The sequence below is a fragment of the Chenopodium quinoa genome, unplaced genomic scaffold (assembly GCF_001683475.1).
Source record: "Chenopodium quinoa cultivar QQ74 unplaced genomic scaffold, ASM168347v1, whole genome shotgun sequence".
Classification (NCBI taxonomy): Eukaryota; Viridiplantae; Streptophyta; class Magnoliopsida; order Caryophyllales; family Amaranthaceae; genus Chenopodium; species Chenopodium quinoa.
This window is the reverse complement of record NW_018744092.1, coordinates 4,726,093-4,742,265: the sequence shown is the minus strand read 5'-3', so window position 1 is coordinate 4,742,265 and position 16,173 is coordinate 4,726,093. Positions and strand designations below refer to the sequence as shown.

The window sequence follows — 16,173 nt, the reverse complement described above, 5'->3', positions numbered from 1 at the left end:
AGGAAACTGATCCACATCACCAACAATATTTTCTTGTTTTCTTTTATCTGATAAGTTAAGTCTTATCTTGAGAGAAAATGAACCAAACCTTCCTATCTAAGAAAGAAATAATAAATCAATTGTTTGTTTTAAGAGTTGGTCAAGGGTTAAAGTGAACACTTGTGATAGGAATTTGGTCACAAATTTGAGTGAATTCTTATATCAGATTTGGGGTATGAACTTTACTGAGTCCCTGTTGTAACAGTATCATTATCTACTACGAGTAGTAAAAAAACAAAAAAGGTCTGGCCTTGTAGTGTCTTCTTGTTGAATCTCTCTTATCGTTACTCTCTACTTGCTTTAACCTCTTAAAAATTCGCAAAGTTTTGCTAGCAAGTTTTGCACTACAAGTCTCGCAAAATCTTACATGAAACCTGCCTACGTTTTTGGTGTCTACAAGTGTTCGGAAAGAGATGTTGAAGGTGGTGGTGACTATAACAAGGGTGAAAGGAGCTATTCAGTGGCTAGGTGGTTGGATCCAGCATGGCTACAGAAAAGGATTTTAACACATAAAACAGGAATGGCGTATGCGCCAAACCCTTCAGACTGTCAAATCCAAACACACTGCAAAAGATGGAAGACATTGAAAACTTCAGAAGCCAGGTCCTGATTTACTTGCTAGATAATCAACCCTGAAAACATGCAATTGATTGAATGCAGTGTTTCGCCAAACCATACATATTAAAAATAAACCAAACATGCTGCCAAAACTTAATTAAAAACAGCGACACCAGATTGTAATACGATAACACAGCAAATATCAAGATTACATTATTGAACAGAAATTACTCAAAGGTCTGATGTTGCATTCACAATAAGGTCAAACAGCAAATCTTTTCACCATTTAGCTCAAGCTCTTAATTTAGCTGCCTGAAATCAAACAAATATGAGAAGCAGGTGAAATTCATTTCCTTCAGATGGAAAAAAGGCACACCTTCACTTCAGTATATGTGGATCCTTAGAGCTACTAAAAAAATTTGGTATCTCAATTACTTCATTTTATGATCCATGGGCAGCTCACTAATTTCTATATTCACTCCACAAAACCAGCATTGCGGGATACTGATTTCAAAAATCAGCTAATACTAGAGTTTACTCCAGCACAGACTAAAATTCTGGAACTCCAAATGAGGAAGCCACATTTTTAGTGCAACAGAGTATATGATACGTGCTTCATAAATCAAACTGGAAAATGGCAGATTCTTGGAATGGAGGGAGTAAATAGTTGTATAGTTTGAGTGAGCTAGCTATTGAAAAGGTGTGTTATGCTGTTATCCTCTACTATTATTTAACTTCATAAGTCCGGTTCAAAATACAATGATTTTATAAAAGAAGAAAAAATTGTTGGATGAAAATTCTATAATACAATAATAGTTGTAAATTATAATTACTCAATCACAATTGATGCTTTCTGATAATATAACTACTGGTCTTTCAAACTAAAATTTTAAATCATGTAACCTAACATATCAAATCACCAAATGAAATCACAAGGTTTGATGAAATACCAGAAATCTGTCTAATGTCCATCTCCATGTCCATGATCATCATGCCCGTCCCAGGGATGTCTCCAACCCTAAAAAACAAGCGCACAAGACATAAGTTTCATAGCGAGTGTAAGAAAGCTTTGAAAAGAAACTTAAGGAGGGAAATTCTGCTCCATGATAAAAAAAAAAAAAAGCGGCAGAGATGGAGCTCACCAATACAACTGGACCATCTTGCCTAGCTCTGTACAGAACCCAAAACCTGAAAATTAAAATATCTTAGCTTTTTAGAAAAAAAATTAATCGTCTGGGAAACAACTAATGGACCAAGGTAAGACATTTTAGGTGCATTGGTGTCCAATTTGACCAAAAGCCTTTCAAACAAATATTTAAACGTTACCCAAACAGATATCAAAAGCATATGTACCCAAGAAAATATTTATAATTGATCAAAAAGAGTGCAGCCAAGTCAAACAAAGAAAATGACAATTGGCACCATCTCTAGAGTGCAAAACTAGAAGATTAAGAAATGACATATATAACTCGTAACACTTCCAAAAATAATTTCAGAAAATTGAACAGTCATGGACAATTATGTTTGGACATGATAAGTTTGCAGGAGCCCCTTGAAATTTTTAAAAAGAGATGGATAACTCGAGGAATTTGGAGTAGCAGAATATAGAGGAGAGAGAAAGAAGGCACACTCTGATTATACACTTGGTAGTGTCACCCATATACAAAAAGATACTCGTAAGAAATACTTGAAGTTAATTACTAAGTTGACCATTAATTGTACAAAAGTTTCTCAATTTAAATGTCACAAGCTCACAACTCTCATTCAATTGTCCTCAGCTCCTCACTCCTCAACTTCTAGATTGTGTTAAAGCAGCAATTAACTAAAAAAAATTCACGCATCAACAATCACAAACCAGTCTGCCTCTTGTTTTACTAAACTCGATCATTATATGAACCCAAGTATCACATGATAACAAGTCACTATTTAAAACTTCAGACCTGAAAGATATATTTAGGACCAGATAAATTGAAATCTGCATTCCTTTTCTCCAAAATAGATTGATAGCAGTCAATTCCATCTATTTCCTCAATCAACAAGGAAAATATACAGTCCTTGATAAATGAAGACTTTAGCTCATGAAAAAGGACAGCAAGAGCTGAGGGCTTATAAATATTTCATCAATAACTTCAAAATCTCAAGAGAATGTTCACACAATGAGTACCAGCATTTCCTTTTAAAGTTTTGCAGGCTCTTCTTCTTCTTAGTGGTGGGGGGAAATGAGCTTGTTGGGCTGCACATGACAAGCAACGGCTTTCTACCTACATCTCACTATTCAGTCAATCATCTCCATCGTCACAATTTCCTTAAAATTATTTCCATTTACAAAATCCTTGAGCAAATGCGCACATAATACAGAAAATTTGATCCCAAAAAAAAGCAAGGATGCAAATTTTTCTGCTCAAGTGTTTTTGGATTGTGTTGCCCAAGGTTTTTACAAGGTCCTTAGCTAGATATATAAGGGTTTATGTACAGCAATGAGCACTCAGGCAAGGACATGCAAAATCCAGGATATTGCTCCTACTCAGAATAGTCGAGTGTTATCAGGCAACAGGTCTATGTAACAAAGATTATTAAGAGAGCCTCTCACCCAACTTAAGTATATCAATAATAAGGTTCTCAGTTCCAACAATCCAAAAATTCATCTTCGAGGGAGATTCTACACTAGTCATCTTTGAGCGAGATTCCACACAAGTCATCTTCGAGCAAGGTTCTACACTGATCAGTTCCAGAATCATACGAGTATCAAAGTACCTCCCCAAATCAATTACAAATTCCATAATCTTAATCACTCTTACATTGGGTACCAAGACAACCAACAATAAACATCTAATAAAATTAAACTCAAATCATCAAAGCCTCAAACTTTCCGATAACAAACCCTAATCAATTGCACGAACGAAATCACATCAATCCTCCAATATCTAAAATTCCCAGAAAACGCAAAACCCACATCAAAACAAATATCAAACATGTGAAATCGATCAGTAATCAAACAACTGAATTAGACCCTCCATTAATGAAGACAAGATATGAAGAATTTGTTCGAATCGATTAGGGTTTTGATTAAATTAAAATTGAATCAAGAAAAAATGGAGGAGAGAGAAAGATTACCACATAATGGCGCACATGCCCTTGCCGGTGACGGAATGCCATCGTTTGGGAGCGTGAAGAGTCATCCCCTTGTAGGTTGTTCCATGACCTCCATGTCCACCTCCCATGTTTTCTCTCTCTTAAATTTGCTCTCTTTCTCTCTCTAAACTTGAAGCAAATGCAGAATTGCAGAAATCAAAATGACCCAGGTTGTTGTGAGAAATGTGTTGTTATATTGGGCCTCAAATTACTTGGCATATTTGGCAATACTTGGATGAGATGGTACATTGTGATTTGAAAATAATCCGACTTAACCTGAAGTGACTTGAATAGATACGATCGATGTTACTCTGACACCTTGATGTACGCCGACTGTTGGGCGTTGAAGCCTCCGACACTTCGACATGACAATATGACATGATACAACAGCTAAGTATATCGTGGTCTTATATGACATTTTATAAAATCTAGAGTGTTGAACACAAGACCCAAATTCGAGCCTGTGTAACAAAGGATATATATGATTATATGTTTAATGTTTATTAGTTTATGACACATTTGCATTGCAGGAATCAAACTCGATATGATTTGACCTGATTCATACCTGAATTATGATAATGACATTTTTAGACACATTTAACAAGTTATTTTTGTTGTTCAATTGCATATGCTTTTGGCTCATTTGTAATCATTTAAACGAGCAAAGGACTAAAAATGTATCCTTTAGTAGTTTAATATGTAAAGCTCTAATTGTACCTAGAAACAACAAGAAATGGTAGCAATATTACAAAGACTTATGTATGAAAATGTAGTTTGAAGTTAGAATAAAAATCTATTGAATTGAATTAGATGTATTGGTTGAATAGGTTGTTTTTATTTTATTTTATTTTTTTTTATTGGGTCCAAGAAATTTAATCATATTCAGTTTTTGACAAGTATTAAATAGGATGGATGTTAGGCTAGAGATCTTCAAATTGTTTAAGTTTGATTACAAGTTGCTTCATCTCAATTCTCAATTTGTTGGTTGAGTATTTCACATTGTAAAAGAAGAAAGAGTTAAATATTTTTAATTATTTTATAAGGAGTTACTCTTACTATTACCATATATTTTTAGAATGGAGCTCATTTGGATCTGGTATTAAAGATGTCTCACATGTGAGGGTACGCTTTTAGGAACGTAACTATATGAGTCATTGTTAGTTGAGAGTATCAAAGTCAGGCCCCCATTTGAGATCTTAACAAACTTTACAGTGTATATGTAGGTTGCAAGGGAAAAAATACAAACTATATTATGTATAGTAATTTGGAAAATACATGAGTGAAATACTCAAAAAATCAATTCAAATCAAATTATAGACTTGCTAAAGTTGTTATCCATAAACTCCTGTTCTTCCATTGTATCACAAAGGACCTTGCCTCTTGTTTCAGGCAAACAAAGAACTAAGAACCCACAAAGAAGCACTGTGACTCCGAACACCCCGTAGCTATAAACCATATTTTGCTTCCCTAGGAGAATCAACACAGGGTCGAAAACCGACCCAAGGATCATCGCCTGCCTTACTAGTGATGAGGCCAAGTTTCGTACACAAGTAGGAAAGAGCTCCACCGTATACATCAACACGAGGTTGTACGCCATACAAGCACAAAATAGTGACACTAGTTCTAGTCCAACATATATACCTTCATGAAAATCATGATCGCCTTTATTTTTGCCTACTATAGAGAAAAGTATGCTTGTTACTCCGCTAATTGCACAAAACCCGAGCAACGAGGTCCTTCTGTTACACCTTTGGATCCAAAACAGGAAAGTGAGTAGATACGAGGCCAAGGACAATAATGCACTGAACGTCGAGGTTAAGTAGATGTTAAACCCGAAGTTACCAACACCTAAAAACATGCCAAAGTACAAAAGACCGATGCCAAATGCTAAGAGCATAGACGCTAACAATCGTTGTACAACCCATCTTTTCTTAACTAGAATCTCAAGGGCTGCAAATGTACTAGTACTAATACTAGTAACGTTTGGTGTAATGTTTGGTTGTGTGTCGAGTTTGGTCATGAGCGAGGTCATGTAATCGTGACCAATTGAACCTATAGATCCTAGTTTTCGTAAGATGGCAATGGATTCGATGGATCGTTCTTGCATGAACAACCATCTAGGGGACTCAAAAAGAAAGAAATAACACAATGGAACACAAAATTCCTGGAATTGAAGTCCATAAATACAGAGTTCTCCAAGAAGAACCGCGGTTTAAGTAGGCAATACCAGTCAATGCCAATATTCCTAGTGAAAAATGGATGAATCCTACCATAGCTACTTGTGACCGCCATCTTTTGCCAACTCTTTCCGTCAACAAAACCAGTGCACAGATTGCAAGCGGAGCACGACCCGCCCCACTCAAGAATCGAAAAACAGAATACACCCAAATGTTGGGAGAAAATGCAGAGGCAAGTGCAGCTAAGGACATTACCATAGATGAAATGCAAAGAAGGTTCTTTCGCCCAAGCAATGAATCACCAAGAGTAGCTAGCAAGAACCCACCTAATAGACATCCTACAAAGTAGCAAGTTGTTGGGAAGCTGGTGATGAACGAGCTAGCACACTCGAGATCCCACTCTGATATGATCGAAGTGTGCACATTGCCTGTATCTCAATTCCACTCGTTCCTCGAGAGGCTACATATGTTAGACTTATTAGAGATACAAGAAGCATTATTATATGTATTTGTGCAGTGCCATTTTGGTTGAACATGAGCGAAGTTACTCATGTACGTTTGCTGGCTGTCAAAGAAAGGCGGTAGAGATGCTAGGATCGCTTGTATGATCTGTGTCCAATTTAAACGTCCTAGACTTTTCTCTACTATTTCATCCACAGAGACGACGGCCAAGAGAGGAGCCGTAACCTCTTCCTCATGATCAACTACTGCACCTTCGCGCTCCATTGGATCAACTTTCAATCAATAATCGATTAGTTATAAGATATTGCTGTATGTTTAGCTTACAGTCCTGCAAAGAAAATATCAGCAGAATACAGATTTACAGGTTATACAACAAGAACATTGGATTATACGAAGTATTCAACATTGAATTAAATAAATTTAACAACTTTAAAGTATACCTTAAGAGGAAGTCTAGCTTTGTAAGGAATAAACTTTAAAGCTTTTTATTTACAACTAATTGTCTTGTAAAAGCATCATCTTTATTTATACATGAATTCAAGTTTAATCAGTTGATTAAAGACAATAATGGTTGGTTAATATTTATTAAAATTTAGAAAATATTAGATAAATTATTATTTTATTGTACGCATTTCTTACGAGCGATAATAAACAATAATTCGTGCGACAATTTAGCTAATAATGTTAGTGAGTCGTGCAAGTAATACAAACTAATAATGAAAATCAATGTAATCTTTTTTTGTCGATCAGATACGCTGACCAAGAGCACTTGATTCATCAAATCATCTCAATATTAGTTTATTATGCAATTCACTAAAGCTATCAACAATTCAATTCACTTAATTTACATGATGGCTCGTTTGGTAGCCGGTTATAAATGTTGATAATGGGAATAAATTAGTGTAAATTAGAAGGAAATTAACATTGTAATAATCCCCATAATAATGTAAATTCATCCTCAAGCATGTGTTTTCTTGTTTTTTCATACCATCCATTGCCACGTATTTATTGAGTAGATGTATTAGGTAGTAGGGATAGAAATTTATAAAGAAAAATGGACAATTTGGGGTGATCTAGTATAGTCATGGGGATGAACCTTGATTTTATCATCATTTATGGTCACCTACCAAACAAGCCGTAAGATCATGTACTATATTTATATTATATCGTACACTTTAATTTTAAAAAAATGTAGCTAAAGTTAACGTTATATTACTGTTGGAGGACCAACTCAACCAAAAGTTTAAGCTGATGGTTAAGGCCTAGGAATATGTTTTATACTCTATCACGCCCTCTTACATGAGAGCCCTTTGGGCTTGAAATGCGGATGCAACATGGGCCTCCCACATATCCTGTGCGAAATATTCCATTTTCCAATGAGGGGTGGATGAGATTCGAACCCGTGACCTTTGTGTCACATTGGCTTTGATACCATGTTGAAGGACCTCTCAACCAAAGGTTTTGGTCCTGGTATCGGAGCCAGCGTGACATAAAGGTCACGGGTTCCATCCACCCCTCTCTTCAAACTGGAATTTAAGTGTTGGGTATAAGGAAGGCCCATGTCGCATCCACACTTCAAGCCTAAAAGGCTCTCATGTGTGTTAGGAAATAATGCAAATAAAGAACAAATTTTAATTCTAAGAATTTGAGAAAACTGAAATTACAAAGTAATATAATACCAATTACAACAACAACCAAACACCAACAAATTTAGTAAGTAAAAATTACAGAGAATCACACTAAACTACAAGTATGAAAAACAATACTTGCCTCACTCCAAGCCAAAAGAACATCCAAGAACACGAGAATACCATGGACCACGTGAGTCTTCGATACTTGATACTCGTCTAAGGCGTGAGAACACTTTCCTAAAGCGTTAATTTCCCCCACAACGGTGCTTGGGTTGAACTAGAAATACGCTTTGAGATACAATATACGAACTCTACACTTTAAGCACTTAAATGTGTAGAATGATGATCAAATTCTCAATCAATTAACTTAAATGATAGAGGATTAAAGAAGAGATTGCAAGTTTCTTCAATAATGGTGTAGAGAGGGAAGAATTTCAGAGAGGAAGATAATTTTCTGTGTCTCAAAAAACAAAAGCCCCGATACAATATAAAGGAAATAACCGCAAAACCGTAGAAGAGGGAGGAGGGGCCGGCGCTCCACCGTGAGGAGCGGGCGCACCACCCTCAGGCGCGGGCGCGCCACCTTCGTGCGCAGGCGCTCCTCCCTGTTATTCCAAATTTCCAATTTTTCCATAAACCTGGCGCGGTTTTGTCGCGCCTTAGGCGCGGGTCGTGCCAAACTTTGGCGCGGGCGCGCCTCCAAAATCTGCCAGATTTTCTAGAAACTCAACGCGATTTTGTTTGGCTTTCGGAGCGGGTTGCGCCTGCCTTTCACGAGCGCGCTAACAAGTGGAGCGAGCTCTCCACTTCAACACTCTAAATAACTCAACAATCCTCCCCCATTTAGAGTGTTCCTTTAAAACCTTCTCTACTTCTATCAATTAAGCTTCATCTCATGCTTAAATGTCAATGTCCAACTAGACTTCTTGAAGCGGCTAAACTTCGAACTTATATAGGTAGGTTCTCATATACGTAAAAATGTCCTTGTGATAAGACATCATCATCTAGAGCTTCTCAACTCTAAATCTTTGAGAACTTTAAATAAACGCTACCTAGCACATCACAAGTATAATAGCAATTCGGGCTGTTAAATATTGCTAACAAACAACAAAAATGTAATTCAACCACATTGAATCTAAGACTTGATGTTTCTTCAAGCGTTAGATTGAGTTTCACAGATTTGTGCTTTAGGACATAAACCCATTTCAGTCAAAGCAAATATGATGGAATGTCTTGGCATTGCTTTAGTAAAGCAATTCGCCAAATTCATTTTCGTAGGAACATAGTCAAGACTTATGATCCCATCATTGATAAGCTCTTTCACTAGGCTATGCCTTAGTGAAATATGCCGAGACTTACCATTATACACTTGACTATATGCCTTTATCAAAGCCAAATTCGAATCACAATGGATTGCCACAGGTGACATTGGCTTAGGAAAAAAAGGCAACTCTAACATGAGATTTCTCAACCACTCAGCTTCCTTACTAGCTGAGGCAAGAGCTATGAATTCTGCTGCCATAGTGGAATCGACAATGCAAGTTTGTCTCTTGGAAGACCATGAAATGGCACCTCCCCCAAACATGAACACCCAACCACTTACAGAAGAGTCATCCTCTTTGTAAGTGATCCAACTTGCATCAGAATATCCTTATAAAACCGAAGGAAATCCACTATAAGACAAACCATAATCCAACGTACCCTTAAGGTACCTCAAGACCCTCCGAACTGCAAACAAATGCTGTGCACCCGGGTTACTAGTAAATCTACTAAGTTTTACCACAGCTAATGCAATATCCGGTCTTGTACTTGTCATGGCATACATCAAGGATCCAATTATCCTTGAATACTCCAATTGGGAAATCGTTTTCCCCGAATTCTTGACCAATTTAACATTAGGTTCCATGGGGGTATTCACCGGACTCTTATCAAACATATTAAACCGTTTGATCATCTTCTCAATGTAATGAGATTGACTTAGAATAAGTCTTCCATTGTCCCTAATGATCTTGATGCCCAAAATGACATCCGCCTCCACCAAATCCTTCATCTGAAAAGATGATGTTAAGAATTCCTTGGTCAATTCTACTTGTTGTAGACTTGTACCAAAAATAAGCATATCATCAACATATAGACAAATGATGACACCATGACCTTTGTCATCAAATTTGCTATATATACACTTATCAGCTTGATTCACTTTGAATCCAAAGGAAAAAATCGTGTCATCAAATTTCCGATGCCACTGTTTTGGTGTTTGTTTAAGTACATTTAATGACTTAACCAATTTACACACCTTATTTTCCTGTCCTTCCAAAACAAACCCTTCGGGCTGTTTCATATACACTTCTTCCTCTAGATCTCCATAAAGGAATGTCGTTTTGACATCCATTTGATGAATCACTAGATTATATACCGAAGCCATTGCAATAAATAACCTTATTGAGGTAATTCTTGCAACCGGTGCATATAGGTATCGAAATAATCAACACCATGCTTTTGCCTAAAGCCTTGGATAACCAATCTGGCTTTAAATTTCACTATGGAGCCATCAAGCCTTATTTTCCTAGTGAAAATCCACTTGCAACCAAGAGGTTTGCAACTGGGAGGTAAATCCTCTAAGACCCAAGTATCATTTCCCATGATGGAGTCCATCTCGTTATTTATAGCTTCTTTCCAAAATGCACTATCTTGGGAAGATATGGCCTCGCTATAAGTTTTTGGGTCACTATCCACATTAAAACAATATGGATTAGTGGAACTAAGGACATCCCTAGATCCTTCAACCAAATAAATTATGAAGTCATCTAGAGGATTCCTAATTTTCCTTTGTCTTTTACTTCTTCTAACATGAAGAGTCTCATCCTCATTATTAGATGAACCTGCATGAGAATCAAGTTGATCATTATGATCAACAATTTCCTTCCCTTTGGTACTTACTTGTAGATCCTTAGGTCTACTCATTGATGAAAATCGGTTTTCATCAAAAATTGCATCTCTTGACTCAATAATCGAATGTTTCGATATAAAGTCACTTTGTTCTATAACATAGAACCTATAGGTTTTGCTATGCTCAGCATAACCTATAAAAATGCATTCCAAGCCCCTTTCATCGAGCTTTCTCTTTTTGTTACCGGGCACTCTTACAACTGCCCTACAACCCCAAACCTTGAGATACTTCAAGTTTGGTTTCCTTTTGTACCAAAGTTCATAAGGAGTGGAATCCTTTCCCTTAGTGGGAACACGGTTAAGTATGTGACAAGCCGTCAACATAGCTTCACCCCAAAACCCTTCACTCAAACCGGAGTAAGATAGCATGGAATTAACCATTTCTTGAAGAGTTATGTTCTTCCTTTCAGCTACACCATTTGATTGTGGTGCATAACCAGCTGTAGTCTCATAAATAATACCTAAAGATTGGAAATAAGCAGGATCATAATACTCCCCTCCCTTATCGGTTCTCAATCTCTTAATTAAAGATTCTACTTGCACTTATACCTCTTTCTTATAAATATCAAATTTAACCAAGGCTTCATCTTTGGAATATAAAAGATACACATAGCAAAATCTTGAAAAATCATTAATAAATGTAACTATGTATCTTTTATTTCCCAAAGAAGGTGTACTATAAAAGTCACACAAATCACTATGAACCAATTCTTAGATCTTAGAACATCTCTCAACTTTCTTAAAAGGAGTTCTAGTGATCTTATTAAGCATGCAAGTAGAACATTTATCAAGAGAAATATCACATGGAGGAATTAACTCTAGTTTGGACATGGAATTCAACTTATTGTAATTAACATGGCCCAATCTAGAATGCCATAAATAAAACAAATTCACTCCATTATCATTACCAACATTCATACAAACATCATTCAACAATACACACTTCTCTTTTAACGAGAGTTTAAACAAACCATGAGTTAAGTAACAACGTCCTATAAAAGTGCTACCTCTAGTAATAATACATCTACCTGCTTCAAATACTAGCTTATATCCAAGTCTATTCAGGGTAGGGCCTGATACAAGATTTCTAGAAATATCCGGAGCATATAATACATCCCTAAGAATGATACTATTGCCTGAACTAAACATCAGCTCAACTTTTCCTCTTCCTTGGACCATGGTGGAAGAGTTGTTCCCCATATAGAGCTCTTCACCATCAACAACCTTGTGAAAGGTTTTGAACTAATGCTTCACCTTGCATACATGCCTTGAAGCCCCCGAATCCATCCACCATGAGTCATCATCCTGTACCATAAAAATGTTAGGATCCGTTGCATTTAAATCCATATCGAAATTAAATTCAACCTCATGTAAAAGATTACCTTTGGTGGATGAGTCCTTGCTCTTAGAAGCTTGACCCTCCTTGGATTTCTCCATTTTCTTCTTGAAAATGTAGCAATCCTTCTTGCGGTGTCCAGTCTTACCGCACTCCCAACAAGCATTCTTGTTGTTGTCCTTCTTTTTCTTGGACTTTCCCTTGGAAGAATTAAAATTCTTCCTCTTTCCACTAGTTGAAGCACCAGATTTTCCTTCCTCCACCACATTGATGGTAGAAGAGCTAGGATTTCCATCCTTAGCCTTTTCCATGGCCCTAATCCCTTCTTCAATTTTAAGATGGGTGGCCAACTCGGACAATGACATGTCCTCTTTCTTGTGTTTAAGCTCATGCTTAACACTTTTCCAACTAGAATGCAGCTTATCAATAATACTCGAAACAACAGATAATTCATCAACATTAATTCCATGTTGTTTCAAGTTACTATATATACGGTGTACCTCATGAAATTGATCCATAATTGATCTACCATCAACAAATTTGAAATCATCAAAGTTACTTACAAGAAATTTCTTGCTTGAAACATCCTCCGCCATATACTTACTCTCCAACGACTCCCATAACTCCTTAGCGGACTCAACATGTTGATATACGTCAAACAAATCATCCTCCATCCCATTGAGAATATGACCCCGACATATAAAGTCATCATTATCCCATTTCTATTACTCATGAACATCCTTCATGGTCTCATTCTCATGTTCTACCGGCCTAGGAGTGCTAATCACATAGGCAACCTTCAACGATGTAAGAAGAAAATACATCTTCTTCTTCCATCGTCGAAACTCCACATCGTCAAACTTCTTGAGTTTGACAAAGTTTGTGGTAAGTTCTTTCACACTAGACATGTTGTTCTAATTAATGCTTTAGATTGTTAGGAAATAATGCTAATAAAGAACAAATTCTAATTCTAAGAATTTGAGAAAACTGAAATTACAAAGTAATATAATACCAATTACAACCTCAACCAAACACCAACAAGTTTAGTAAGTAAAAATTACAGAGAATCACACTAAACTACAAGTATGAAAAACAATACTTGCCTCACTCCAAGCCAAAAGAACATCCAAGAACACGAGAATACCATGGACCACGTGAGTCTTCGATACTTGATACTCGTCTAAGGCGTGAGAACACTTTCCTAAAGCGTTAATTTCCCCCACAACGGTGCTTGGGTTGAACTAGAAATACGTTTTGAGATACAATAGACGAACTCTACACTTTAAGCACTTAAATGTGTAGAATGATGATCAAATTCTCAATCAATTAACTTAAATGATAGAGGATTAAAGAAGAGATTGCAAGTTTCTTCAATAATGGTGTAGAGAGGGAAGAATTTCATAGAGGAAGATAATTTTCCGTGTCTCAAAAAACAAAAGCCCCGATACAATATAAATGAAATAACCGTAAAACCGTAGAAGAGGGAGGAGGCGTGGGCGCTCCACCACAGAAGCGCGGGCGCACCACCCTCCGGCGCGGGCGCGCCACCTTTGTGCGCGGGCGCTCCTCCCCGTTTTTCCAAATTTCCAATTTTTGCAGAAACCTGGCGCGGGTCGCGCTAAACTTTGGCGTGGGCGCGCCAACCGAAGGAGCGGGCGCGCCTCCAAAATCTGCCAGATTTTCCAGAAACTCAGCGCGATTTTGTTTGGCTTTCGGAGCGGGTCTCGCCTGCCTTTCACGAGCGCGCTAACAAGTGGAGCGAGCTCTCCACTTCAACACTCTAAATAACTCAACAATGTGAGGGGGATAATAGAGTATATAAACCGATCTTGGACTTTAACCATTAGCTTAAACTTTTGGTTAAGATGGTCTTTCAACAATTACTTATAAAGTTATATATGCTTTATATAATTAAAAGTTAAATCAAATTATTGCGATTATATAAGAAAGGTACAAGTATATGTTTCCTTCTTTTTTGTCAGCAGACAAAAATTTTGTCCTTCATTGAGAATATATAATAATTTTATTATTGCTCCATCACATTTATTTTAAGTAAGTATAATCAAATTGTTGACAAACTATATGTCTATATACCGTTATCTCTAGTCTCTAGTTCCTCCATGGTATCACATAGCACACTTTACCTCTTGTCTCAGGCAAGAAAACAACTAGGAGTCCACAAAGAAGAACTGTGATTAGCTATAAACCATGTTTCACCTCCCGATCAGGATCATCACCGGATCGAAAACCGAGCCAAAAATCAATGCATGCCTTACTAACGATGAGGCCGAGTTTCTAATACAAGTCGGAAACATATCCATCGTGTACATCAACAGTAGGTTGTACGACATACATGCAAAAAATAAAGACACTAGCTCTAACGCGATAAATAATCCCTCATGACTATGTTTTCCTATTACGGAAAATATTATGCTCGTTGCACCACTTATGGTACAAAACCCGAGCAACGAGGTCCGTCTATTACATCTTTGGATCCAAAAAAGGAAAGTGAGTAAATACGAGGCCAAGACTACAATGCACTAAATGTCGACGTTAAGTAGATATTGAACCCCAAGTTACCAATACCTAAAAACATGCCAAAGTACATAAGACCGATGCCAAATGCTAAGAACATAGTCGCGAACAATCGTTGTATAGCCCATCTTTTCTTGATCAAAATCTTAAGGGCTTCAAAGGGACTAGAGCTAGTAGGTACCGCAATTTGTAGAGTACTAATGTTGGTAGTAATAATCGAGGTTGAGTAAACTTGAGTTGTTGTTCCTAATTTCCTTAAGACGGTCATAGAATCCTTTTCTCGCCCTTGCATGAACAACCATCTAGGGGACTCATAGATGAAAAAATAACACAAAAACGAGCATACAATTCCAGGTATTGAAGTCCATAGGTACAAGGTCCTCCAAGACGAACCTCGGGTTAAGTAGGCAACACCAGTGAGTGCTAATATTCCTAGAGAAAAATGGATGAATCCTACCATAGCAATTTGTGACCGCCATTTTTTGCCAACTCTTTCAGTCAACAAAACAAGTGCACATATTGCATGGGGTGCACGACCCGCCCCACTTAAGAAACGAAAAATCGAATACACCCAAATATTAGGAGAAAACGCAGATGCTCGTGTAGCAAGGGACATTACTAGTAAAGATAGGCAAAGAAGGTTTTTTTGGCCTAGTGATGAATCCTCGAGTGTGTCTAGCATCAACCCGCCTAATAAACATCCCACAAAGTAGCAAGTCGTAGGTAGGCCGGTGATGAAGGGACTATCACACTCGAGATCCCACTGTGATATGATCGAGGTGTGCACGTTGTTGCTAGTATCCCAAGCCCATTCGTTCTTCGAAAGGCTGCATATGTTTGACTTATTAGAGATACAAGAGGTGTTATTATAAGTACTTGTGCAGTGTCATGTTGGTTGAGCATGAGCAAATATAGTGATGTATGTTTGCTGACTGTCGAAGAAGGCAAGTAGTGATGCGAGGAGGGCTTGTAAGATTTGTGTCATGTTTATGCTGTTGGGTTTCATAGAGTCCGACTCTACGCAGAAGAGAAACCCGCCCAAGACTCGCCCACTAATTAAGGCAACTAAGCATGCAATCACAAATTAAACAACAATTAAGAGAGAGAAGAAAAAGACATTCATACCCTTAGCGCGTGCTTTGCTCGATCCCGAGCTCTTACTTCAAAACTTGAACCCCGCAAATGCGAAGGTCTCCAACGGCTTGTACCCACGAACCCGACCCGAATGGTCCTAGTCCCGAAGGTTAGTCGGGACTTGACCAATAAAAACTAGAGTTTTTACGAACTTAAGGTTTTCTCACTTTTCTAAAAGGATGCCTTTTTAGTTCCACTCAAGTGTTCTTCCCAAATCCCA

At 37.4% G+C, this 16,173-nt stretch overlaps 1 protein-coding gene and 2 pseudogenes across 1 annotated transcript; all 3 read right to left on the bottom strand.

Moving 5' to 3' along the window:
- Positions 1-622: 622 nt before the first annotated feature.
- On the bottom strand, positions 623-3,925 carry LOC110691974 (NADH dehydrogenase [ubiquinone] 1 beta subcomplex subunit 2-like). The gene is made up of 4 exons (XM_021868960.1): positions 3,712-3,925; positions 1,740-1,785; positions 1,548-1,615; positions 623-909 (listed from the first exon to the last, which is right to left on the bottom strand). The coding sequence occupies exons 1-3, from the start codon at positions 3,816-3,818 to the stop codon at positions 1,559-1,561; spliced, it is 210 nt and encodes a 69-aa protein (XP_021724652.1). The 5' UTR covers positions 3,819-3,925; the 3' UTR covers positions 623-909; positions 1,548-1,558.
- Positions 3,926-4,920: 995 nt separating this feature from the next.
- On the bottom strand, positions 4,921-6,875 carry LOC110692078 (annotated as a pseudogene).
- A 7,608-nt stretch (positions 6,876-14,483) lies between these two features.
- LOC110692043 lies at positions 14,484-15,825 on the bottom strand (annotated as a pseudogene).
- Between the last annotated feature and the right edge of the window lie 348 nt (positions 15,826-16,173).